The 26,461-nt window shown below is 39.0% G+C and overlaps 1 protein-coding gene across 5 annotated transcripts in view; it reads right to left on the bottom strand.

Moving 5' to 3' along the window:
• The window catches only part of PTPRK (protein tyrosine phosphatase receptor type K), a 565,921-nt gene extending 543,094 nt beyond the window's left edge, over positions 1–22,827 (bottom strand). For 3 of the 5 annotated variants that reach the window (XM_059177595.1, XM_059177597.1, XM_059177598.1), the window contains exon 1: positions 22,484–22,826. In XM_059177595.1, coding sequence (XP_059033578.1) covers positions 22,484–22,580 — 97 coding nt within the window. In that variant the 5' untranslated portion in view covers positions 22,581–22,826. Of the gene's footprint in view, positions 1–22,483 lie in introns of all 5 variants that reach the window. The other 2 variants (XM_059177599.1, XM_059177596.1) reach the window with 1 other exon arrangement.
• Between the last annotated feature and the right edge of the window lie 3,634 nt (positions 22,828–26,461).

The following is a 26,461-nucleotide window of genomic DNA, read 5'->3' as shown; positions in this document are numbered from 1 at the left end:
AATATGTTTTTATACTTTGAAGTATTTTTTTCTAATAGTAGTTTTTTTTTAACATGTTGACTAACATAACTCCTCTAGAGAATTTTTCTCATGAATAGGTATGGATGCTTTGCTATTAGCATAGGGCTCAGACCTGAAGTGTGAAAAAGTAAAACAATTAGTTCTCTTAGGAACCATCAATAAATATCCCCTGAGACTGTAGCCATCTTATTTCCTTAACTCTCTCTCTTTCTGTCAAGTTGTTAAAAAAAATAAATTACAGCCTAGCTTCCATTCCAAGGAGCCTAACTTTCAAACTATGGACAAGTCCCAGTTTCAAAACAGATCATCCTCTCCACCTGGGCTACTGGATGGGGAGGAGCCTTCAGGCCTGCTCCTCCTACCAGGGCCCAGGGAATCTACATTTGGGGTAATTCTTTGAAAAACCTCAGCACTTGGAAGAACCCTTGCTCTTCCCGCCCACTTAAACCAACCAGCTCCAACCCACTGGGGAGACATTTACTCTGTTCAATAAACAACACTTGGCAAAGAGCCTTCCTCCACCTAATTTGCATCCGAATATCCTCCTCTGCTTTTCCTAAGACTACATTAAAGGGCTGATGGAGAACAGAGGCATCAATGCTCCTCTGTCCAGATAACTGCCTGTTCCTCTAAATGTCTAATTATGATATATTCATAACTCTAAGACTTCAGGATGTACACTGAAGTATGTGGTTATGCCATACTGACATACAAAATGCAAAATACACATATTTGTATCATTATATCCTGGGATTGGGCTGCAGAATAAATATGGAATAAACAAGACGTTTGGGTAGATGGGTACGTAGATAGAAAGATGACTGAGAGAAAGAATGACAGAAGACAGGCAGAAGACAGACAACTAGCTATTTTACCAGCTTTTATTTATTGAAATACCTCCACTTGCAAGTTGTACAATCAACTGAAGGTTTAGTATTTGTTTTTTGTTCCATGGCTGTTGTTTTGCATTAAGTCTTGGATATAGATTTATTCAGAATTTTTTAGATGTTCCATTGAGTATCACCATTGTTTTGTTTTTAAATCAAATTTTATTTACATAGTATTTTCTTTTAAATCAAGATGCAGGTTTATTTGAAGACAAATGGAAATAATGAGTTTGAACAGGTATGTCCAAAGTACATTTTCCTTCTGTTGTTTTGTCAAGAGTAACACCAAAATAGGAAAAGTAAATATAAATAAAAATCATAGCTTCTTCATTCACTACAACATTCTGTCATAAACAAGAAACAAAAGCTATAAAAAGTACCCAACAGAAGTGATCTCTACTCCTGAAACACTGGATTGTAAACTTCTCAGTTTGAAAATGACTTTGTTTTTTGTTTTCTGTTTTGTTTTAGATTTTTTTTGGTCTTTTGTTTTTTGTTTTGTTTTGTTTTTTGGTAATCTCTACATCCAGCATGGGGTTTGAACTCACAACCCCAAAATCAAGGGTCACAAAGCTTTACAGCCTGAGCCAGCCAGGTACCCTCTGAAAAATACTTCAACAAAAAATACTTAATTCAATCATCTCTAGCCAGACCGGGGACTCAATTAGTATTTGAAGAGCAGAAGAGTGAGTCATTATAATAATAACTTACATTTGTACAGATCATTGAAGGTGGAAAGCATATTCACATAAATTACCTTATTTGATCCTTAAAACCCTCTAAATAGTGAGTGTGGTAGTTGCATCATCCCCAAACTAAGGATAAGGAAACAGACCCAGGTAAATTAAATCATTCGTTCACCAAATTAGGCAAACCTGCATTCTTTAGAATACACCAAAAGTGCCACAACAGAGTTTATAAATTGTGTGACCTTGCACACACCACCTGCCCTGGATTACTTCATAGGACTACTGTGACCATTATATGAAAAAGTGTGGTGCTTTCCTGCTTTTTTGGCAAGACCCACAGTGAGAAATTCATTTCACGCTGTGACTCAGCACACAGAGAAAAAGATATATAAATCTATTTAATTAAAACCAAAGTTCCGGGGCACCTGGGTGGCTCAGTGGGTTAAAGCCTCTGCCTTCAGCTCAGGTCATGATCCCAGGGTCCTGGGATCGAGCCCCGCATCGGGCTCTTTGCTCAGCAGGGAGCCTGCTTCCTCCCCTCTCTATCTGTCTGCCTCTCTGCCCACTTGTAATCTCTGTCTGTCAAATAAAATAAATAAAATCTTTAAAAAATAAAAAAATAAATAAAACCAAAGTTCCATGAAGTAATACTTCCTCCATGGTATGCATGCCTGTTTTTATTATTGTTGTTATAACCTCTTCTACTTCATGTTTGTTTGTTTTTTAAGCTGGCTGCTATCTACAGAACTGAATTCCATACCCACAAAATGGGTGGTTACATGCAGTTTGAAAATATTGAACTGATCTTTATAAACTATTTAGCCCAGTGCTAAACTCAGTAAACACCAAAATTCTAGCTAATGAAAGTAATATTTTTGGAAGTTAATGTCACTATAGGTTAAGGCCCTAAAACATTAAAGATTTTTTTTTTCTCCCTTGAAATGACAGTCTAGAAAAGACATGTAAAGAGCCCAGAAAAATGTACACCAATGGCTCCAGGTTCTGACACAGTATAAGGTAAAATCCTAACGCCCACACATTGTTGTCATATCGTCAGGCTTCAACAAAGAATCAGCTAGCAAAGGGTGCCTGAGTGGCTCAGGCAGTTAAGCGTGGGACTCTTGATTTTGGCTTACGTCATACATGATCTCAGCGTTGTGAGATCAAGCCCCACATCCATCCCCGCATGGGGCTCCAAGCTGGGTGTGGAGCCTGCTTAAGATTCTGTCTCTCCCTCTCCTTCTGCCCCCTCCCTCGCCTCCCCCTCTTTAGGAAAAAAAAAAAAAGGAAAAGAAGTGTTTAAGACAGTGAGAAACAAATTACAGCTCTTTATCAGGCCCTGATGAACAGTGCTACCACAGAAAGTAATACTAAGAAGTTGTCTATTAAAAACAAATCCTCTAAAATGGTCTGTCCTAGATAATATAATTATCATTTGATTACCTCAGAAATGGGAGCAGGGGAGGGAGTAGGGGAAGTACTTTCACTCCAATCACTGTGGCCACTATTGGGTAAGCTTTCCAGACTTATGAATTACTACAGTATACCTAACATAATTAAATCTCCTATTATGCTTAGCTAATTCAGTCAACATTCTGAATATCAATTAATAGCTATAGTATTATAGGCAAAAAAGTAAGAGACTGAGTTTAACATTTACTGATCCCAGTCATACAGTAAGTCCCTAAGAATTTATATTAACATATGCCTCTTTCCTATAATCATGTTTAAATGCAGAAAATTAAAACGTCCAGCCAAATCAGTACTACACCTTTATTAATAATACTAAATAGTATTTGTCTCTATCTCTTTTCTCATTTGGTCTCTTCAAGGAAGAGAGACCACTAATTAAGAATTAAAATCTGTATTTTGTTTTGAACAAACAAGAAAAAATTTTTATGAAATCTAGTTTTAAATCATAGTCTGGAATGCTTCCAAATTCTTAAAATTGTCCTTATGTGAAGGAGGAAAGATTTTTTTCCAAATATGAGATGAAAGATTTTATGTAAGATATACAGAGAAAAGTCATGCAGAGAGAAACGCATTTTGCCAAAATAAGTTACTTGAGAGCCTTGTAGCACTTTGTCATTAGATTACTAAACTTACACATTTATACACACACACACACACACACACCCTACCAAAAACAAACAAACATACATACACAAGATATACCATCTGCCAATTTCACAAAATAGCTTATAATATACTCCCTAAGTATGAATATCTAATTTTTAGACACCAACTTCTTTATGGGCAGAGCTTAACAAAAGCATACAGGACACAAGAATTTTCATTTAGCACCAAAGGTCTAACTTATATGACATTTTTTAGAACATTAAATACTCTTGTCTTAAAGAAATAATTTTAAGAGCATGTGTTAAAACAACACTCCACTTGTTTATGTGACACTGGGAGAGATTAAAAGATGAAAAAGAATTTTAGATAAGCAAAATTGTTTCAGAAGTAACTTTGGAAACAATTGATAATTCAGTGAGAAATAACAAAAAAATATCATTAAATCAAGAACTCAAGTACAGGGGTGCCGGGATGGCTCAGTGGGTTAAGCCTCTGTCTTCGGCTCAGGTCGTGATCCCAGGGTCCTGGGATCAAGCCCTGAATCGGGCTTTCTGCTCGGTGAGGAGTCTGCTTTTCCCCCTCTCTCTCTGCCTGCTTCTCTGCCTACTTGTGATCTCTCTGTCAAATAAATAAATAAAATCTTTAAAAAAAAAAATTAAAAAAATATATGCCTTATATAAAAAATGTAGGTTTTGTAGCTGTAAATTTCATATACATCAAAAAAAGCCCATCAAAGCAACAATGTAAAGCACACTGGGATGCAAATCCATTCACTTTCACTGGCATGTTTATTCTTCAAATATTTCTGAGTAACTTAAATGTTGGGTGCTTTTGTCTGCCACAGTGATATGTTATTATAAGGATTACATAATAATTTTAAAGCTCTATTGGTTGGAAACCTACCACCTACTGTGTAATATTCTGGAAAAAAGATGGTGCTTAGCATGAAAATGTACATAATTCAAAAGCATTTAAAAACTTACTTAAGTATAATTAGCAGGGCTCTAAGTTAACAGCCCTTAAGGAGAGTGACTACTCACACCAACACTCATGACCAAAGATACTCACCCTGTGCAGTGAGAAAACTTCAATTCAACAGACAAAAGTCTTCCTAGGACTTTTCCTGAGAGTAGATGCCATAGCAGATGGCTTACAAAGCCTTCTGACCTCAGCATTTCCTCTCTACGAACCTAGGCCTTGTTAGGAACTAAATCCTCACCAGTTGGCAAATGCTAAAACCTGAATGTGGGTCTTTTTTTTTTTTTTAATCCCATGTTAAGCATTTACCATCATCATCATTATTTCCCCAGTTTTCTATGAGCATAATATGGCCATTGTTCTTGAGCATTTGCCATTGATTACCTTCTGATCCAGAAGTGCCTAACTGATCAGCAGTGAGTGACTATCCTTTCCCCTTATCCAGATGGTACTTTCTCATTGTACTTCCCACTCTGAATTATAAGTTATTTATTTCCAGATCCTCCAAATATTCTGAGTGCAGGGACTTGGTCAACTTTTCATTTTTTTGCCCTCTTTGCTAAACACACTGCCTGGCACAAAAATGGACAATAATTCAATATTTGGTAAACTTAATTAACACGAAATGAGATGAGCTCTGCCATATATATCCTATTGAATGAAGAAGTCACTAGCTCACCAGTCTCTCTAATAGGGATCTTAACCAATCATATGAATGCACAAATCAATGTCATCTGTCCCAAACAAGGCACTGCCAAAAAGAATATGCTAATAATTTAGACTGGTATCACAAGCTCACAAGGATGTTATATTCAAGATCTGTCATATAGTGTTCAAGTCCACTGCCATAATGCACAGAATAAATAATATCATTTTTCTTATTGTTCACATAAAAGACAATGCTTGAGGGGTATCTGGCTGGCTCAGCTGGAAGAGCATGTGACTCTAAAAAAAAAAAAAACTTAAAAAAAAAAGGGCAATGCTTGATATAGTTCTAATTCCAACAATTAATGGGAGTGTTAACAATAATAAATCTCCACCTCAAAAGAATTCTCTTAACTGCTTTCAAGGCATGGTACCTGAATAAGTAACTGCTGGTAGGACACCCTGACTTCCGTTCTCTCCTACCCTTTATTTGACCATATTTGGAGCAACATGAGATACTTTGTTTTTTTAAAGAAAGAGGGCACAGTGAATGGGGGGAGGGTAGGGCACAAAGGGAAGGGAGAAAGAGAGAATCTTAAGCAGCTGCATGCCCAGCCAGCACTGAGCCCCACTCGGGGCTCAATCTCATCACCCTGAGATCATGACCTGAGCCAAAATCCAGAGTTGGATGCTTAACCAACTGAGTCACCCAGGTGCTGCAACAACATGAGATTAAAATTACAATTTAATTTTAAATTAAATGAGACTAAAATTACATGCTTTTTTTGTTTATTTATTTTAATTTTATTCATATATGTGTTTTGTATGTATTATGTATGTATTTTATTTATATAATCTCTACACCCAATGCGGGGCTTGAACTCACAACCCCAAGATCAAGAGTTGCATACTTTTCTGACTGAGCCAGCTAGGCACTCTGAAAACTATTGTTTTTATTTTTACTTTTTTCAAGTAATCTCTATAGCCAACATGGGGCTCAAACTCACGACCCCAAGATGGAGAGTCACATACTCCATGGACTGAGCCAGAGAGGTGCCCCTATGCTCTTCTAAAATGTGCTGCAACTGGGGAAGTTGTGGTATAATTATGAATGAGTGATGGAGGTGGATGAAGTGCCTGTTTCTAGAGGTATCCTGACTCCAAACTGTGAGCAAATTGCTGAGAGACCTGGAAAGATCTTAAATGGTATGTTAAGTGATCGCCAAGGTAATTGTGGGAAATCCAGAGCCTTTTCATATAGATTCCTGTACCTAAGCTAAAGAAGTGAACAACAGCCCTCAAAAAAACTCTCAGTCCTCACCTGATAAGAATGAGCCAGAAACCTACTTTGCAAAATCTAAGCAAGAAGTCAAAGCATCTGGGTCCTTCTGATATATCTGCTCTAACATTCCCTAATTACGGGCTTCTCCAACTTCCTCATGCCAAAAGACAAGAAGGCCTATCTAAACCATACTGGTTAGAATTTACAGTTCCTATGTTTCACATATATTTGCTTTTTGTTTTTTGTTTTTTTTCAACAGACTCTACTCCCAGCATGGGACTTAAACTCAGGACCCTGAGATCAAGAATTGCATGCTCTACCAGCCAGCCAGACATCCCAAGTCCTATATACATTATATTTAAGTACTGTCTGCTATATACTGTTTCCATTCCATACACAGATCTGCCATTCTTAATCTTTTTCCAATTCAGTACCCTTTAGGTACATGTTGTGACGTATGTAAGAACCAGTCTGCTTTCCAAATAACCGCTGGGTCATGATTCCAGAGCACAAAACAGGCAGTCCACTACACAGCCCCTTTTTGAATGGTTCCATATTTAAGTTTACATATGCTACAAGAGTTTGTTTTGCTGTTTTTTTATGCTTCTTTCTATTAAGACTATGAACTTGGTCAAATGTTGCATCAAAAATGACAACATCTTAAGTAACTTTTTAAATGGTGAGGAGCTTATAAAAACACCTTCCGCCACCATAATCAAAAAGACTTAAATTAGTAGGAACATCCAGTCAAGATACAAAATAACATTATTATGGTAAATTGAATATTATAGAAGTATTTATGTCAGTGAGGTTCAAACCTGCAGAGCAAAGAGCTTCTCTGATAAGAAAGTTGACAGGAATTTTTAATTATCTCTGGAGAGCAAACATTTTCATCAGTATAATTCAAGGAAAAGGGAGGTTTATTTCAATTAAAGCTAGAAGAGGTACAGTAAAGAAGTGAGAATATAAGAAATCTAAAGCTTGAGTGGAATATAAAATCCTTGTTGCAGTTTAGAGAGGATTTCCTCTACAATGACTGGCTGCAGAGCAACTCTGTAACAGAGCTAACAATTGTCAAAAGTTTAGGCAGACCCTGCGGCCATATGCCAGGATTCTAAAACGGCTTTTCCCGGTTGACAGTGGCCTGAAAAAGTCTTGGGGTTTAAATGCATCTGAAACTACCTGAGCTGAGAAGATTAAATATCAAGAGTAACCTTCGCAAGGAAAACAAAAACGTTATCTCGAATTCACAGGGACATAGACATTCTAAATTCTAGTAATTCATTTACTCAGCCCGTGTTAAATGCAAATGGCACAGTACAGATACCTTTTTCTCGTTCCATAACCCTTGGAGAAACAACATTCTTTAGGAACTAAAGAGGCATCTCTTTATCTTCTGCTAGTACCTATTATCTCATTTCTAAATCTGAGTGCTGGTCCTAGATTGGACAATAGTATCACTGGGATGGACACTTCTTATAAGTGGCAGAGATTTCACTGCTCAACTGCCTGCTCAAATGCTGGTTTTAATCGTATTCCCAAATTAGAATTTTGTATTTTTATCTGAGATTAAATTTGTCCAGGCAGTAAACATGCTTGTTTCTGGAATGCACCAATTTTCCCACCTTCTCCAACGTGGATAAGAAATGCTAAATGCATCTTGCAAAGATTTCTGAGGTATTTATACCCAAAAGTTAATGCTTCTGGTACTCTCACTCTACATATATAGATTTGGGGTTTTGTTTATTTATGGTTTTTTGTTTTTGTTTCGGTTTATTGGTCATTTATCCTAAAATTTTGGTTCTTTAGGAATCAGTATAAGTTTGCCACTTGTTTTCATAAACATTGGATGATACTCTTTCCAATGTTTGTTTTGGTCTTTGTTGATGAGTAGATTGAGTTGTTTCAGGTATCCTGTTGTCTATTGTCTGCTGTTTTGTTTTTGTTTTTTTTTTTTAAGATTTTATTTATTTATTTGACAGAGAAAGACACAGCGAGAGAGGGAACACAAGCAGGGGGACTGGGAGAGGGAGAAGCAGGCTTCCCCAGAGCAGGGAGTCTGATGTGGGGCTGGATCCCAGGATCCTGGGATGATGACCTGAGCCAAAGGCAGACGCTTAACTACTGAGCCACCCAGGCACCCCGATGCTTGTTTTATTTTAAAGTAAAAGACATTACAGCTATTTTTAAACATAACAAACTGGGATAGGATATTGTGCAAACATGGGTTATTTCAGTCCACTCATTAGGATGATGATAACACAAGCTGAAGTGAATAATTTATTAATGTGTCCAGCACTCTTCAAAGCACTTGAACTCAATATTCTTCCCAAAAAAAAAAAAAAAAAATCTAAGACAGGTAGGTGACTGATATTATCCCATTTCATAGATGTGGTGTGGAAACTAAAGGAACATGGTTAGGTCCCATAACAAAAAAATGTTGGAACTCAGAATGCACACTCAAGCACAATCAGGTTCCAAAGTCTGTGATCGTAAACATTATGCTATATATTTTGCAAGTGGAGATAAGCATTCCATTCCCCCTCGTGTAAATGTAAAACGGGCACAAAATGTTACTGATTCAACTAAATTAAAATGAGTTTTCTAAATCTAGGGGCTCCTGGCTAGTTCAGTTGGTGGAACATGTGACTCTTGATCTCGGGTTTATGGGTTTGAGCCCCATGTTAAGTATAGAGATTACTTAAAAATAAAATAGATCTTCTAAATTCTAATTTTTGAAGCTTGGGCCTATGGAATTTGGGATTACTTTTCCTTAGAAAAATGTACATATCCAAAATTACCTATCTCCTTCATTCACACACTGCAGGTCATTTAATACAGAGGTTCAAAATCCCCATTTCCTGGTAAAGCAACAGGTATATTTAAATGACAATACTGTTGTCCCCTCCAAAATGAATGAGTAAAGCACTAGGAATTGAATTTGACTCTTCCAGGATGCAGATGCAGGGACAGTCTGGGGATTATCTCAGCCCACTGATTCTGGGCCTCCAGCCCTCTCCGCCAGCCTCTGGCCTCCCTCCCCAAGGGCTGCCCACTCCTTGGGACAATGAGCTTCCCTGAAGCAGCAGCAGAGAGAAGGTTGATCAGAGACTAGTGAGGCAGTCAATAAACAGTTGTACGTCACAGCAAATATGAATCTGCAGCCAACCAACCAGGACCTCTGCATCAGACACTGGGAATGTACATTTACATACAACCTAGATGAGGTTGCCCTCCAACAACCTTCCTGCTCAAGTTCCCAGACGGAGAATAAATGAGTGACTGTGAGCCTCTAAAAAAACAAATGTGCCCTCTCCTCTGCTCAACTTGTTTACACTTGCTTACACTTCCGATTACTCAACTTTTGGGAAATTCCACTTGATGGAATTTTATTATCATTGCAGCAAATTTTTGCATAATGCTCTTTTGGTAGGCTTCTAGCTTTTTGTGTGTAGACTCAAGGATATGGAAAGATCGCTGACACACTAGATTCTCCCAGGCAACATCTAAAGCAAACCAGCAAATTGTGAGAGACAGCGTGCACTTTGAGATTTGCCAAGCCACAGGGCAGAGGTATGGTCAGTTACTGAATAGCCCCAGGCTTCACCAATGCATCGCTAGATGTGAAGCTATGCAAAGATTACCACTCCTTAATAGTCATAAAACTCACATATATTGCCAAAGTTCAAGGACCACGCCTGGCTTGCTTGCCAGCATACCCAAGACCTGACACAGCATTGACACTTAGCAAATGTTCAAAAATATGCGGAGTGGAAGAATTTAAAATAAAGACATACAGGGCGCATGGGTGGCTCAGTTGGTTAAGCGACTTCCTTTGGCTCAGGTCATGATCCCAGAGTCCCAGGATCGAGTCCTGCATCAGGCTCCCACATCCATGGGGAGTCTGCTTTTCCCTCTGACCTTTTTCCCTCTCATGCTCTCTCTCAAATAAATAAACAAAATCTTTAAATAAATAAATAAAGACATACAAACCAATCTTGGAACACTACATCAAAAGCTAATAATATACGGGATGATGACTAACATAACATAATAAAAATAATAATTAAAAAAACAAAGAATAGACCTACATCTGGAACAACAACAACCAAAAAAAGACATACAAACCTTATCTAAATCATGCTCTTACCAGCCAAGCACAGCAGTTCAGATATCAAAAGGATTTTCTAATTCTTCATGAAAATGCACAAAGGAAAAACTATTCTGTACATTAAACTTGCTGTATATGATTACAGCCCTTAAAACATTTGGTCAAAATTTTTTCAATAAAAATATTCCATAATCATGTAACTTTTAATGACATATCTGCAGAAAATACAAATACTATTTGGTAGCATCAGAGTAAAGTTGACTTATATAGAGGGAAAATAAGTATATGGGTGAAAATGAATCTGGGGGGGTTCATTGTAAGATACGTAACGACAAATTCTCTCAGTGTTCACAAGAACCATACCAACTTCCTTACCACTTTCCCCAAACCTTAGATATACAAACAGATATGCAATGTATAACTGCAAATATACAAAGCACCTATTGGTTTCATTTCCATTGTACAGCATATTATTTTTGCCTTCTGTGACAATTTATCAAAATTTCTATTCCCCCAAAATAAATTATATTTTATGGTAGTTTACAATTTAAAAAATGCTTTCACATATATTTCAATTTTACCTTTCAAAATTGTCCTATTGAGTAACCAAAGAAAATATTATTCATAATTGTCCTACTGAGTAACTGGAGAAGATATTACAATCACTCTTCATTGCAATATTCCTATTTTAATGATAAGGACATTAAGGATTCAGCAGAAAGGAATTTCCTCCAGATCTCAGTGCCAGAAAGTAACAAAATTAAGACTGGCACAAGGTCAGAGCAAGCCCGAACGGACTCTTAAGTAGCTTTCCTAAAGAACCTTTTGCTCTATCTGAAGCTGGTCGCTGCCAATCTCTTGACCTCATATATTACCTAAGTATTTAAATGTCAGTTTAGATAAAGGGGCAATAATGGGCCAACCCTGGATAGCACTCTGCCTCAACCCACCAGGTTGTTAGGCAAACTTATAAAATTTATCATTCAAGGAATCACACTTGTAAAAATATAAATAAGGGGTTAAAAAAAAAAAGTAACAGAAAAAGCAGGCAATACCCAGGGGAAAAAAATAGTAATTCAGTCACTTATTGAAGATAACACTTAAAGGTATGTGAATAGAAGCCTCCAGTCACAGAAAGAAGCATGCTCTAGTCCACAACCACTGTCTTCACCCTATGTTGCCAGGCCAGCTGCTCTAGCCAGAGTAGGGCCATTACCAGCCATAGAAGGGGATAATCCTCTGGTCTAAACCAATACAACCACGTCTGAGCCCCTGGTCTTCAGTCACATTCAGGTTTAGGCCACCAGCATGGGTGTGTATCTAACAAAGGCTGGATAAATCTTTCCTTGTAAGTGGGGGAGGCTGGGCAAACAGCTGCTACTTCCCTACATTTCATTCATTATCTAGTACCCTAATTATCATAGAGCAACTCTTGAATATCCCATGTTGGGCAGATATGCGTTAGAAAGTTAGGCAGCAGAGGTGAGAAGATCCAAATTATAAACAAGTTCACCTTTGCCTCTTGAGTTTTTTCAAAATTAGGTTCCAAAGTGAAGGGTAACTAGGTTCTATTTCTCTATGTCAATTAGCATCATTTATCAGAGGTTAGCTTGCCCTCTGGCTTCTATTAAAAATAAACGAATGCATGCATGCAAATACCTATTCATGGACATATGTAGGATATATACGATAACTGAAAACCAAGCAGTTATCTAAAATGGTCTATTTTATTCACAGACATATTAATTATTATCACCTCATATTTGGACTACAATTTTAATTAAAGCCAATCATTAGGTCTGCTTTGCTTTTGGAAACTTTGTTTTAGAACTTTAAAATACAAACCAAAATAATTAAAGAAAATTCTAAATAATTAACCACCTATATAAATAACCATTAAGCAAAACAATGTATATGTTGGCGACAATGGTGACCTACAAATAAAAATGTTGAATCTGAGGAGCGCCTGGGTGGCTCAGTTGGTTAAGCATCCAATTCTTGATTTCAGTTCAGGTCACCCCCTGAGGGTCTTGAGATCAAGCCCCATGTCAGTATGCACTGACTCTGCACTCAGTATGGAGTCTGCTCGATATTCTCTCTCTCTCTCCCTCTCACCCTGGCCCTTCCCACTGCACTCGCTCTCTCTTTCTCTCTAAAATAAATAAATAAATCCTAAAACAACAATTTGAATTTAAGCTAAGTTCTTCCAAGCTGTAGGACTTTGGACAAGTGATATCAAATGAAAGGGCATTAATGTCTAAAGTCCTTTTCAGCACTTAAAATTCTGTGTATTTTTAATGTTGATTTATTCAATACTGAGGCAAAGAAAATAAAATAATGAAAACAATAAAATTCATACTTTAAAGCACGGCTTAGAAGATAAACAAAAAAGAACACTTTGAAAATTATGAACTGCTGATCTGCAAGGCACACAAGACTGCCAGGTGCAAAGTACCTCTTTCATTTCTACCTCCCCCACCTTCTTCCCCTTAGAGACTACAGCTTAGGCCACCATGTCTTCTTAACATTACTACTTAGGGATCCAGAGCTGGGAACCATCTGATGCAACTGTCTTTTCCTCACCATATACTCTCTTCCCCCTCAAAAGATGCACCCCACTTTCTTTGCTTTTACTTCTTATGAACTAAGCCAATAAGGGCACTTACTTCCCCTCAGTGGGAGCCTCTGATTCACTGGGCCTTTGCAGGTGCAATCACTACATAAAGTATACATTTTCATACCAGACTTGAACCAAGAATCTCGTGGTATGGAAGCTGACAAAGCTACCATGCTAGATATGGAGTCTGAGAATGAACCTCCTGGAATGCCCCACAGGGAAGCTGAGTGGGCAGAAAGAGGTCATACCCCAGTGGAATTATGTGAACTCCAAGTCAAGCTATACCTGAATCATTAGTTAGGAGAGAAAATAAATTCCTCTTTTGTTGTAAACAATCTGAGTTGTATTTCCTGCCCCAAAAATGCCTGCAACCAAAAAAAAACAAACAAAACAAAAACAAAAACAAAAACAAAAACCCTAACTGCTACATATGTGTGTGTGTGTATATATATATATATATATATATATATATATATATATATATATATATATATATATATATAAAAGATTTTATTTATTTATTTGACAGAGAGAAATCACAAGTAGATGGATAGGCAGGCAGAGAGAGAGAGAGAGAGAGAGAGAGAAGCAGGCTCCCTGCCGAGCAGAGAGCCCGATGCGGGACTCGATCCCAGGACCCTGAGATCATGACCTGAGCCGAAGGCAGCGGCTTAACCCAGTGAGCCACCCAGGCGCCCCAATATGTGTATATATTTGATAATGAATTTTGGTTCCAGTAGTTCCTCACATTGTCACCTGAGGCAAGTTATTACTTAACCTCTGGAGTCCTCAGTCTGTAAAGTGGAAAGATTCCAATCTTCAAGGATTCTCACAAGGATGTAAATTCAGGTGAAACACTGACCATGAGGCCTGGCAGGTCATCGGCACTCAACACATGGTAGTCCCTATTGTTGTTTTCCAACTGCTCTTCTCCAACATGTGAGAGAATAAATGAACCTAATTACTGCTGACAAGAATAAAAGCAGAAGTAGTACAAAGAGAAAGCTCTAGAATTTGTAGTAAAATTGAAAATGTAACAAGTCAGATTCTTCAGACTCTAAAGCTCTTTAAGATGTATGGAAGTACCTTTCTGGGTTTTTCTCCATCACTAAGCTCCATTCAAGCACTTATCTATCTACGGCTAAACTTCTTCCTTAAATGCCAGTGTCTAGAATAAGTAAATGGGGAGATCATTGATTTGTAGCTTATTTATGAATCTAGCAACTATATAGTTTGTATTTCAAACACAGGTTAAGAGACTTTCATTTCCTGTCAAATGTGCAGAGAATTCTGCTGTGACTTGCCCCAAACTCCTGCTCCTGATAGCATACTACAACCATTACGGGTTAACATTAATTTATATTTCTCATTTTTCAATAGTCTCTGCCATAACCATGTCATTATGCCAGTATATTCTGAATCGCTAGTGAATGGCAAAAACAAATATAGCAGCCGTGATTTAATCAGAGACTTCACTGTTAAAACAGCCAGCCAAAGTAGACACGTTTAGAATAGTAAATGGATAACAAAACACACTTACAGCCTCATTAATAAGAAGGCAATTAGGTCTTCTGGGAAAATTCATTTTCTAAAAGAATGCTAAAGCAAGCTATAAAATGCGAGTAAAACTGTGTTTTGACATGAATACTGTACACTGTCTATTACATCATAATTTTTCTCTTGAGAAAACTGACAAGAATCGGTTCTTAAGTATGAGCACAAAAGATAGTAAAAAGAACACCAGTGATATTTAATGCATTCTACCTAACTCCTATTCATTAAATTTGACTGTCCCATAAATGAGCTCCTCATTACAAAGATCCTTATATTACTCTTACAAGAAAAAGAGAAATATAAAACAAGAAATTGCTTCTACTATTACTACAGAGGGAATATCATTTCCTGTATCAACATATCAATATGCTAAATAAAAATTATTGGCCTATATTATGTTTGGTTCCTTGATAATATCTTTACCTTTAAATATTCCTCACACAACACGTTCACAGTCAAAACCATTTAGCCTTATTTTTATTCTCCTATGAAACTACTTCTTCCAAAATCATCTGAGTATTCTTTTTTTTTAAAAAAAAGTGAGTATTTCTGTTGTTTTGATATGTCTAGGGCATTAAATTATAATTAAGAAAATGCTGATCAGAAATATGATTCCAGGGAAATTTGTTTCATATTGTAATTAATCCCTTCACAATACTCTTAAAATTATACAGTAAAGTGCATGTGACAAATCTTTTCAAACTGAGCTTTCTTTGTCCTAAAGCAGTGTTTCACAAAATTACCTGTTCAAGCAAATCACCTGGGGATTTTATTAAAATGCAGATTCTGGGGCGCCTGGGTGGCTCAGTGGGTTAAGCCGCTGCCTTCGGCTCGGGTCATGATCTCAGGGTCCTGGGATCGAGTCCCGCATCAGGCTCTCTGCTCGGCAGGGAGCCTGCTTCCCTCTCTCTCTCTCTCTGCCTGCCTCTTTGTCTACTGTGATCTCTCTCTGTCAAATAAATAAATAAAATCTTTTAAAAAATAAATAAATAAATAAAGTGCAGATTCTGAGTCAATAGCTCTGAGAAGAGCTCTGATAAGTGACCACAAGATCATCACAAGTTCCCAAGACTGACGTTGCTGGTGCATGGACCACAATTCAAGCAGCAAAATTCTAGGGCACTTGGAATTAATGAATCCACTGACCATGAGGCAGTCAGCCACTAATCCCGAGGTGGGCTGTGAGGGTACAAGAAAGGCTTCCTCTCTACTCTTGAATTTGTTGAATGACCTAAGGCGAATCACATCGAGGAGTTGTGGCCATAGGAATCAGCTGCTAGGTCAGCCCACCACCCAACAAGGATTAGGGGAACTTCTGTAGCTGGTCAGCTGCTGCTCTGGATAGGGTTTGGAGAATCGGCCTTTGGCAAGCAGCTGGTAAGGAGCAGGCCGCACTAGTAAGTATATATAAATAGATACCAATCCAGAGGAAGGTTTATTATTTTCTCATTAAAAGTATAGTACAATATATTATAAACTATATAGTTTGTTTTTCCACTTCAGTTTTTTCATCGATGAAATAGGCAAAGTAATTATCTGTTTTCAATACTCTTTCCAAAATATGAGTACAGGAGTTCGATTCCATCTGTAGGTGTCCTTAGCTTCCTTCTCATCTGAACCTCTGGACAATGAAGTTCTATCACTATTAAGATGTGTGTGTGTGTGTATCTACAAAATACATTCTTTTATTTTTCAGCTTTCCCAGAAAAATAAATGCAAATTATAATTCATCCAGACACTCTTTTATTGGGCCTTATTTCTATCTGCATTCCTCTTAAGAAGATAAATCTTAGAATGACTAACCTGTAGAAAAATTCTGCCAGCACTGCCCTGCTCATCATTTTTATTAACAGAGCTCTACAATCATATAAAGTGGAAACATGGATTATTTCATTCAAGACTACTTAATTTGCTCCTAAAACAATTGTAAGTGACAAAATAAGCCACTTGTAATTTTTATGGATTATCAACACACAGATGAGAATGCCAAAAAACTCCAAGCAGAGTAGAGTGGTGAAATGGCAACGTTCCACGACAGGATCGATACGATCTTCTACCCCGGCCACTGTTTTCCCAGAACCTCAACATTCTGCAAAACCTCACAAAACTAATTTGAATTACGTACGTTCAGTTTTTATTACTAAAATATTAAATACAAAAGAATTCCCCTAAGAATACTTCAGGAAAATAATCCTCTCTCAACAGAATCTTCGTGGAACTAAGAAAAACTTGCGTGTGGAATGAAGTTTCTTTACGAGCACTGCTCATAAAAACACAACCTAAAGTTTACAATCTACCTCCAGAGTTCTCACTGATCATCAAAGATTCAAACATGTTTTTTTTTCCATTTTTTCCATTTTCCAAAGTATAGTTGTATGCTTATCTCACGATTCTCAAAATAACAGGCAATGTGGTCCTCAAATTTGTCCTGTCCCCATCCTCAAAGAAGAAAGTCTCTCTTCCATTCAGAGATACCTAGGCACAAACACTCTGAGACATTAAAATATCATTTCATGAATTTACAACTTTATTTCTGCCTTCAATTAAAATTAAAATTAGCCTGATGGACAGACTGACTGACTTTGTCATCAAATACTAGTTTAAGACATCATGAACTGGGAAGATATCATTGTTCAGTAACCTGTGACAAACAGCATGAGTTTTGGTGAAAAAATAAGTCATGTTCAAAAGCAATTATAACCTTTTTAGGGAAAGAGAAACACCATTTGATAAAGGAACACAAAACAAATACATATGATCAAAGGATAAAGTCTGAGAGGAATACACAGAGGGAAATTTTTACATCTACAGAATAAGAAATGAATGTGTTTGGATGAAGGCAAAGGCTGACTCCAATAAACAAATCAAAAATAAGGTGCTTTTTTCCTTCTTTAGAAAAGTAAATAAAAGATCAAACGCACGCCCACACAGGCGCGCGCGCGCGCACACACACACACACAGAATCCTGGTGTTCTTTGTTTTGTCTTTAAGAACAATCTGTAAACTCTCTAGATGTTTCCTGCTCCCAGTTGTGCAGCAATCCTCTTCCTGCCCTCCATGAAGAGCAAGTAGAGGAAATGGGAATAGTACAGGGCAGATGAGGACAGCATTTTCCATGCCTCTGAGAAGTACATCCATATTTAGCATGACTTACACTGTTTTTAATACACCTTGAGCGGACCTAGATCATGGCACTTCAAAAGTATTGGTAGGCAACAACACAGGTTCTCTATATAGGACCATAACACACGAATTAAATGCTTTTTAAAGGCCATAAAAATGTATAGTAAACCATCACAGGTAGAAATATGAGATTTGATGGGAAAACTGGCATTCGCTCTGGGTAGTGGTTGAATCATAGTTCCAGTTTTTAAGAACATGTCCGGCACCAAAAGATGTTTAGCGGGAACAAAAAGACTATGATGTGTATGTGCATGCGGGCTTTGTTGTTGCTAAAAAAGAGTGGGAAGGAGTGTGGGAGAGGGGCAAAGCCGCAGAGGGGTTGATTTATTTTTCAAATTCGCATTTATGAATACAAAGAGAAGAGCTGTCAGCAGCACACATACCAAGCCCACATAGCAGCCAGACCTGCCTCTTCCCGTCTGGGTAGGCCAGACACAAAACGACATCTTGCAATCCAGGAAAATCAGCCCAGTCAGATATATGGAGAATAATGAGAGAAAAAGCAGTCCTGGAAATGTCCACTTACATATCATTACTACTGTTGGAATTTATAGTTTTAATGAACTGAGGAACTGAGCAATTCTGGTCAATCAAAGCCAGAAAATCAGCAAGCAAACCTTGAAACAAGCTGTTTCTGATATATTTTCCTAGTAGGTAGTAAGTATGAGAGGAATTAACTTCACATACAGAGACATCACGGAGTCAGACACCAGGAAAGGGGCATTGTTTAGATGAGCTGCAAGGTCAGAAGGGATCAAGTCTGAGGGCACACTTACAGTATGACATGCCAGGAACCAGATCAAGTGAGGAGGATTCTGAGCTGCATTTCCAGGCTCACATCATACTAGAGACACAATAGTCCCTCTCTAGGTCATTGATAAGACTGCATCTAAAATGCTGCGTATTTTTTCTCCATACTCTGATGAAAATCTGAACAACCAACAGTTGAACAAACAGCTAAACAAATGACTAAAAATATTTTTTTTCTATTGCTAGAACACTAGGAATGTTAATAATGACTTTTCCACAGATTAGCTCAAATAACAATTTACATGAGATAAGCCAAAAAAAAATAAAAGAATAATTTCTCTCACTATACTGATAAAATCATATTCTGGCCAACAGGATATTTATGTTTAATAATGATTAAAATGAATGACTGGCAGAGGAAACATACACACACATACACACACACACACACACACACACACACTCCTAAACAGCCCATCCTTACTAGGCAAGTGTGGGAACAAGCAAAGGAGACTAAAGCCAAGGCACTTAGTTACCTTAATGTATGACGCCTACAACCCAGAGAGCTGCATAATACTTTACAACTTATAGTGCCAGTTCACATAAATTATTTCATACCACCCTCATAAAAACCAGGTAGAAAGGTCAGATATTATTATCTCCATTTTACAGATGAGAAAGCTGAGTTTCCAAGTAACTTCTGTGTGACTGGTTTTGTCAGGATTCTGAGTCCCAGGACAGAATACTGTCTTACATTATAATATGAAGAGATAACAGCTACATAATCCCATGAATATCAGTGCATCTTTGTGCTTCTATGCCTCAGTTTCCCCAGATATGACATTGTATCATTTTAAGTGAAAGATTGGGATAAAATAACATAAATTGGTATTTACAGGCTGTTCTGGTTTTAAAGAGGCTCACCATGCAACATGTAGCATTTTTACACTTTCATTCCAAAAGCTAAGGAAAAAGTCACACTGATAAAAATATTATTAAATTTGTGGTTTAAAGAAAGCACAATGGATGAGTAAATGACATATCCAACAATCAATATTTCAAAATTTGCGTTTGAAGTGTACTTCATTAGAAACCACATGATAATATCTAAAATTAATAATTGGCCTTAATGGATGTGGTTTAAAAGACCTACTTAATAGGATATTTAAAAATTCTGAATATATATTTGTTTTAGACTTTTAAAGCTTTTTATTCAAATTTCTCAAAAGAAATAACAGTTCATTAAAGTAGAATCTAAGAGTAAAAAACAGCAAGAAAGTATACACCTTCAATCTCTGAATCTATGTATTTACAACAAATCTGACTGTCATAAAATCTGATGACAGTAGAATATCAAATGGATAAGCAGAACACGAAAATGTTTACAAGACAAACTTTTAATTCATGATGAAAAGCAGATTCACAATCTGACTTTAAATAGGAGGAATAAAAAGCATTCATTTCTGGGCATATATGTAAATCCCGAATGGCAAATTTTTTGAGATACAGTCCTACAAGAAGTGCATTTATTAGGACTGCACATTCTCTTACTTAAACGTAACATAAAGTCAAATGTTTTGCTTTGTTACTAAAGCAAAGCCAGGCATATTTGGTAAAATTACTTAGAACTGGGTATCTAAGAACACAATTGTTCACTAGAGATACCTAAACTCCAGGGTTCAAAAAAGCTCATCTGTACATTCTGTTGGAAGGAGTTTAGTATTTACTAAAAGGTCAATAACATTTAAAAGGAGAAATACAAAAGTTTCTTTACTGCTGAAAATGTATCCATCAGCAGTTGATACATTAGTAGTTGCAACTCTGGAATACATGTAAATCTAATCATGCAACTGGTAGAATCCAAACTTTCAATTAACAAACTACATGCCTTTTGAAGCGTAGGCTCTCAATGCAGTGACAAACACTGTGCAGAAATCAATACCCAGTCTAACTTGCCTGCATATAATGACTTCCATCAAGCATGGTTCCAATACCAACCAGCATTATATGTCAGAGATGCATTCAGCAGTAATGCTTACTCCAGAAAGAATTAAATTAAGCCATCGGATCATTCACTGCATAGATCTGCCGTCTGCATACATCACCAATATACACAGCTTTTCCTCTACATGCTGCATTTCATAATATGCCTTAGTGCACAACACAGACTGCCACCTGAATCTGTGGTCTAACTCCTTTTACAGCGTTCTCCGGGAGAGGTGGGGGGGTGGGGAGGGTGTAAGGGAAATAAACATTACTCCGGATCACAACAATCTGAGTTTATTTCCAGGAAGCAGGGCAGCCACAACACGGAGAGAATCTGACAAGCGCAAAGTAAGTTCGTTCTCCCCATTCTGCGGCCTCAGCCAAGAGCGCGGCTGTCACTTGCCGGGTCTTCTCCGTCACCCCTCGGCCACCAATGTGTCTCCATCTGCACCAAGACCCAGGGCAGCCAATGCGCTTGCCAGCCAAGCTGAGTTGGGTGAACTGGCCAGAAAAGTTGTCAGGACCGGTGAGCGGCAGACAAGCGCCCGGGAGCCCGCTCCCCAGCATCCACCAGGTGAAACTTCAGAGCCCCCAGAGGAGAGAACGAAAGAAGCAACTAACAGAAAAGATAACAAAACTGGAAGCGTAGAGGACGGGACTGGGAGAGACGGGGTTCCACGGACTTCTCTGAGTGGCTTTACCAAAAACCCAAAGAGCCAACTGCAAGACCACACCACATCCCTCCCTTTGGGCTCAGCCGATTGTCGCTCGCAGCCCCCAGCATCGAGGCGGGCTCCGGGGATCACCGCGCCAGCTTCGCCGTGCCTCCGCTGGAGGAGTGGTTGCCACAGCCAGGGTCCGGCTTCCCCAGTCCGGCACCCAGACCTCGCTGCCCAGGACGGCTCGGTGTGGGTCCTCAGAACCATATTTCAAAATATCTTACAGGCTCCGCCAGCACACACACGGAACGTACTCCACGCAGCGCCCTAACCCACAGGGCAAAACCAGGAGCCGCCAACGCTGGGGGAGGAGAAAGGGACTGGGGGAGGGACGGGGAAGTAGTTAGACAATAGTCAAGGGAGGTTATTCCCGGGACAAAAAGCACCTGGCAAAGCGCGCGGAGGTCAGTCCCTTCCAGTCTCCACATTTCTGACAATGGCTTGCGGGGTGGGGGGGTATCCTTTTTTTTTTTTTTTTTTTTTTTTTTTTCCTTAAACGCTCTGGAGGCAGACAGCAACAAGCCCACACCAGGAGCAAAAGAGTAGCCGGTCCCCAGAGTCGTTAACTACTTTTTCCTTCTCTCTTCCCCGGCGTGGTGCAGCGTGCGCTGGACGCGGAGGCTACCAGTTTCCCAAGAAAAGCAATGTCTCCCCACACTCCCGGACAGCTCTGCCAGCCTTGGCCCCGAGCGAGTCTCCGAGAGGAACAATGGGTCGCGGGGATGAAAGTTACCTGCGCCAAGTGGCGCCCAGCCCGGTGCCCCGCGTCCCACCTACCACAAACTCTGGGGACATCGCTCCCTCTGCCCGGTGCCCCCGTCCGGGCCGCCAAAGCTTCCCCCGAATCCTTGCCCACCCCCACTACCCCCCCCCCGGCCCCGGCGAAGAGACGGCTTCAGCCCCCGCGAGCCCCCGGCCGGGGGCATTCGTCCGGCATTCAGAAACCCTTCCCGCTCCCACGCCCACCTTCCGGGCCACTCACCTGCGGAGAACTGGCCTTGGGCCGACCCCAGGGGAGACCGAGGGGAGAGAAGCAAGAGCGCCACAAAAACAGGCAGCGCCGCCGCCGCCGTATCCATGTCGACTTTGGGAGAAGTTTCAAGCAGCTTTGCAAAGAGCTGCCGGGAGAATCGCCGCGAAATCCACTACCGAGGTGCCGGCCGGGCCTCGCGGGATGAGGGCGGGAAGTCCGCCGCCGCCCGCCGGCACTTTTTCCTTCTTCGCGGTCCCCAAACTACCTCAGGGGCGCAAGCGTCGCCCGCGTCGCCGGCCGGCTGCGGCGGCAGCTCTCCATGCTCAGCGGAGGCTGCTCCTGTTAGTCAAGAGTTACTTTGCTCGGGGAGGGACGGGGGCGGAGCCGGGGGTGACGTCGCCCCGCGGGCTCCGGGAGCTTCTGAGGAATGCAGGCTCGGGCGCGGCGCCGCCGCCTCCTGCCGGAGAGACGCGCGCCAGCCGCGGCCGCGCGCCCCGCGCCTCTCGCCGCCTTTGTTCGCCGCCCGCCGCCGCTCGAGGGAGCGGGCGGGAAAGGGGACCCGCGCCGCTGGCTACCCTGTTGCAGAAATGGGAGTCTGAGATGCGAGTGTTTGGTGAGCCGTGTAGCGGGACCGCAGAGGACGGGCGCGGAGAAAGCCCAACGCCGGATCCGAGGCGCCCTGGGCTTGGGTCCCTGGGTGGAGGTCCCGCCGGAGCGGATGCCGGTAGGAAGAAGCGCGAGTGTAGAAGCGCCCTAAGGAAACACCCACCTGCATGGAAAACTCACTGTTCCTTATTCCTGTGATGAGGGCTAAGACACCCCACCCCTACAGAAAACTTACTACTCCTTACGATATAAAAATAAAACTTGAACCAAAATAAACGTTCGGTAACTTTCCAGTGTGAGCCGCTGGCGTGTCTCCTTTCTGGTTTACTTGTCATTTGCCCAATATTTGGATTTACTCTCTGCTTGGCGGACTTTTTGCTTGTTGTTCTGAAACCTTCCGGCCTCTTTCCGTTTCTTCCCTCAGGAAGACCCTAAGAACTGCATCAAGGCTTAGTATGTTTTCTTTTCCCGTAGGTCTGCTGGAGTAGAAAAGGTGTTTTGCTTTGTTTTTAATATCTAATGGGTACTTAAGACAGAAGTATTTAACAAAAGGACTTTCCGTTGACAATGAAAATGGCAACCAGCGATTTCATCCGGAGGAAAATGATGTTCTATTATGACAGTAAAGTATTTTACAGTTTGCTAGTTCTTCAGCAGCTTGAAGTGGTTTCACCATATGCCACATTTACTTGCTTCTGTGAGAAGACTATTTAGTTGTGCACTAGATTCATTTTTGTAAAATTTTCAAATAAAATAAATGTCACAATTGAATAGATATTTTTGTTGAGAATTTTACTGTCATATATACAATTCCTAGAACAACAATCTATTGATTGACATCTGTCAGGTACTCATATCTTCAGCCTTTGTAAACAAGACAATGTGAAATCTAATTTAACATTCATATAATTTATTTACCAAGCAATATATCCCTCCTCTATACAAATTAAATATATGCTATTAATGACTAAGTTTATGATAGAAACAGAAATATATATATGTGCATATATATATACACATATATATGTATAAAATCAGGAAGAAAAAGACTTATAAAAAATTTTGCTAAGAGTACAAGCTTGATTAAACAGAATTTGGAGTCTTCTGGCTGGCTCATTAGCACACTGACTAGCCCAACGCTTGTCAATTCAATTCAGCCCAGTAAAATTCATTTTTCCTTAGGGTACAGGGTATAATTTTTTTTCAACTCACTAACTTAGAATTGTTCACATATCACTGTTACTATTTCTTTGATTGAGGGACATTCCTAAATCCTAAGTAATAAAATACTGAAGGTCATATATTTTCTTTTTGAAGGAGTAAGCAGAACTTCGTAAAATTTAACAGGAATATACCTCATGAAAAACAAACAAAAACCCACCATCCATATACTAATACTTTCTTGAAAGAAAGCTGAAGGAAGTTCATGACTTGGTAGATTTGTTTAAGCACACAAAATGCTTGTTTGAAAAATTGACATATGGTGTTGGGGAGAGTCCACACACATTTTACCTTGCTTATTCCTTGGGTCAACTGGCGGAAGATTGATTTCACTTTACCTATCCTGTTATTAATAACAATAACAGGCAATGTTTACAGAGCACTTAGAACGTGCTAGGCTCTGACTTAAGAATGCAGTGTCTCACTGAGTTCAGACAACAATTCTTTGACATTGCTACAATTATTACTCCCATTTGACAATTGAGGAAACAAGATTAGGGATTAAGTAATTTGGTCATCAGCACTTCTATGAGTGAAAAGTGGGTAAGGGGAAACAGGCAAGAAAATTCTTGAAAAGGAATCAGCAAACTAGCAAGAATGACTTCTGAACAGAAGCCAAAGGAATAAAATAAAACTTTTAGATAAGTAAATCAGTCCTTTTGTCCTTAGTTGTCACAAATGCTGGCCATAATAACTAATGCTGGCCAGAGTGGATTGAAATCCTTTGAGTAGAGTATATTTGTCTCCACAAGGTATTTGGCAAGTATTTAGAACTTACTAGATCTCCGTTTATTTCACAGAAAATAGAATAAATGAATATATCAATCAATCCACAGAAGAAATATAAATTTGGTATAACTTTTAGAAAAAGTTAGTCAACGTGTATTTTAAAATGACTAAAATGATCATATTCTTTGATCTACTGACTACTCTAAGGAAATAAGCCAAAATATGGAAAATGCTGTATACACAAAGGTGTTTGTCATTTCCAAAAAGGAAAAGTGGAAATCACATAAATGTCCAACAATAGGCAGATTCACAAACGTTATCTAGATAGAATATCTCACAGCCACCAGAAATGAAAGTTATATTAAAAAAAAAAAAAGGAGCAAGTTGCAACATAAGAAAATGCATATAATAAAATGTTGGGTAAAAAACATCAGAAGACAGTGCGAAGTTTCAGTTTGGGAAGATGAAAACGTTCTGGAGATGCACTGTAGTGATGGTTACACAACAATGTGTACCTAATACCACTGACTGCGTACTTAAAAATGGTTAAAATGGTAAAATTTTATGCAATATATGTTTTACTACAATAAAAAAATCAGAAGACAAAAATCAAAATGTAGTGCAATTACAACAGAAACAATGAAGAGTGGAAAAAAATTAACCATGATATTGATAAAATTGGTAGTAGATATAGACTAATAAAATTTCATAATTGCCCTTCTCTATTTTCTTACCATTTGGAGTATATGGTGAGAGTATATCCTTTAAAGAGGATAGGTTTGTTTTCTGATTGCAGATTTACCACACAGTAACTCCAGTCATGAATTTAGATCTGTATTTGAGAAAATGTTTTCTGTGAAATCCCAGTTTTATCAAAATTTCCCAAGTATGTTTGGAAAATAGGGTCTGAAGATCAGATAAGCTTGGAGAACACTGAACTGAACAAAGTTAAAAGGTTCCTTTACCAAAACAGTCTTCTTTTCTTTATAGTAGTTTTTCCATGGTTATCAATATGGTATTAGGCACTGTGAATCTGGAGAAGGAAAAAGAATGCATATATTAAAAAAAAAATTCTTAGGAACTAGAAAAAAAAAAAGAATGCAAAGTTTCTCAAAGTTTTGGACCATGGAACTCTTTAATAAAGAAGTATTTCTCACAAGTAAGATTTCAGGGAACAGAGTTTGGGAAGCACTGTCAAGTAACATTTAATATATATCTCAATTCCTTCATATGAAAATGAGGCTTATCAATCAGATTTTTGGATAACTAAATGAAATACAGTGACTCAAACTCAACGGTTAGAGACACCCACCTCCTGCACAGTGCCTAGTCAAAAAGCCTCATATAAATTTGACTCCCCCAAAACCTTAACTAATAATAGCCTACTGTTGACCAGAAACCTATGGCTAGCACAAATGGTTGATTAACATA

This window comes from Mustela lutreola, chromosome 6 (assembly GCF_030435805.1).
Source record: "Mustela lutreola isolate mMusLut2 chromosome 6, mMusLut2.pri, whole genome shotgun sequence".
NCBI lineage: Eukaryota > Metazoa > Chordata > Mammalia > Carnivora > Mustelidae > Mustela > Mustela lutreola.
This window is presented reverse-complemented; position numbering and strand designations above follow the sequence as displayed.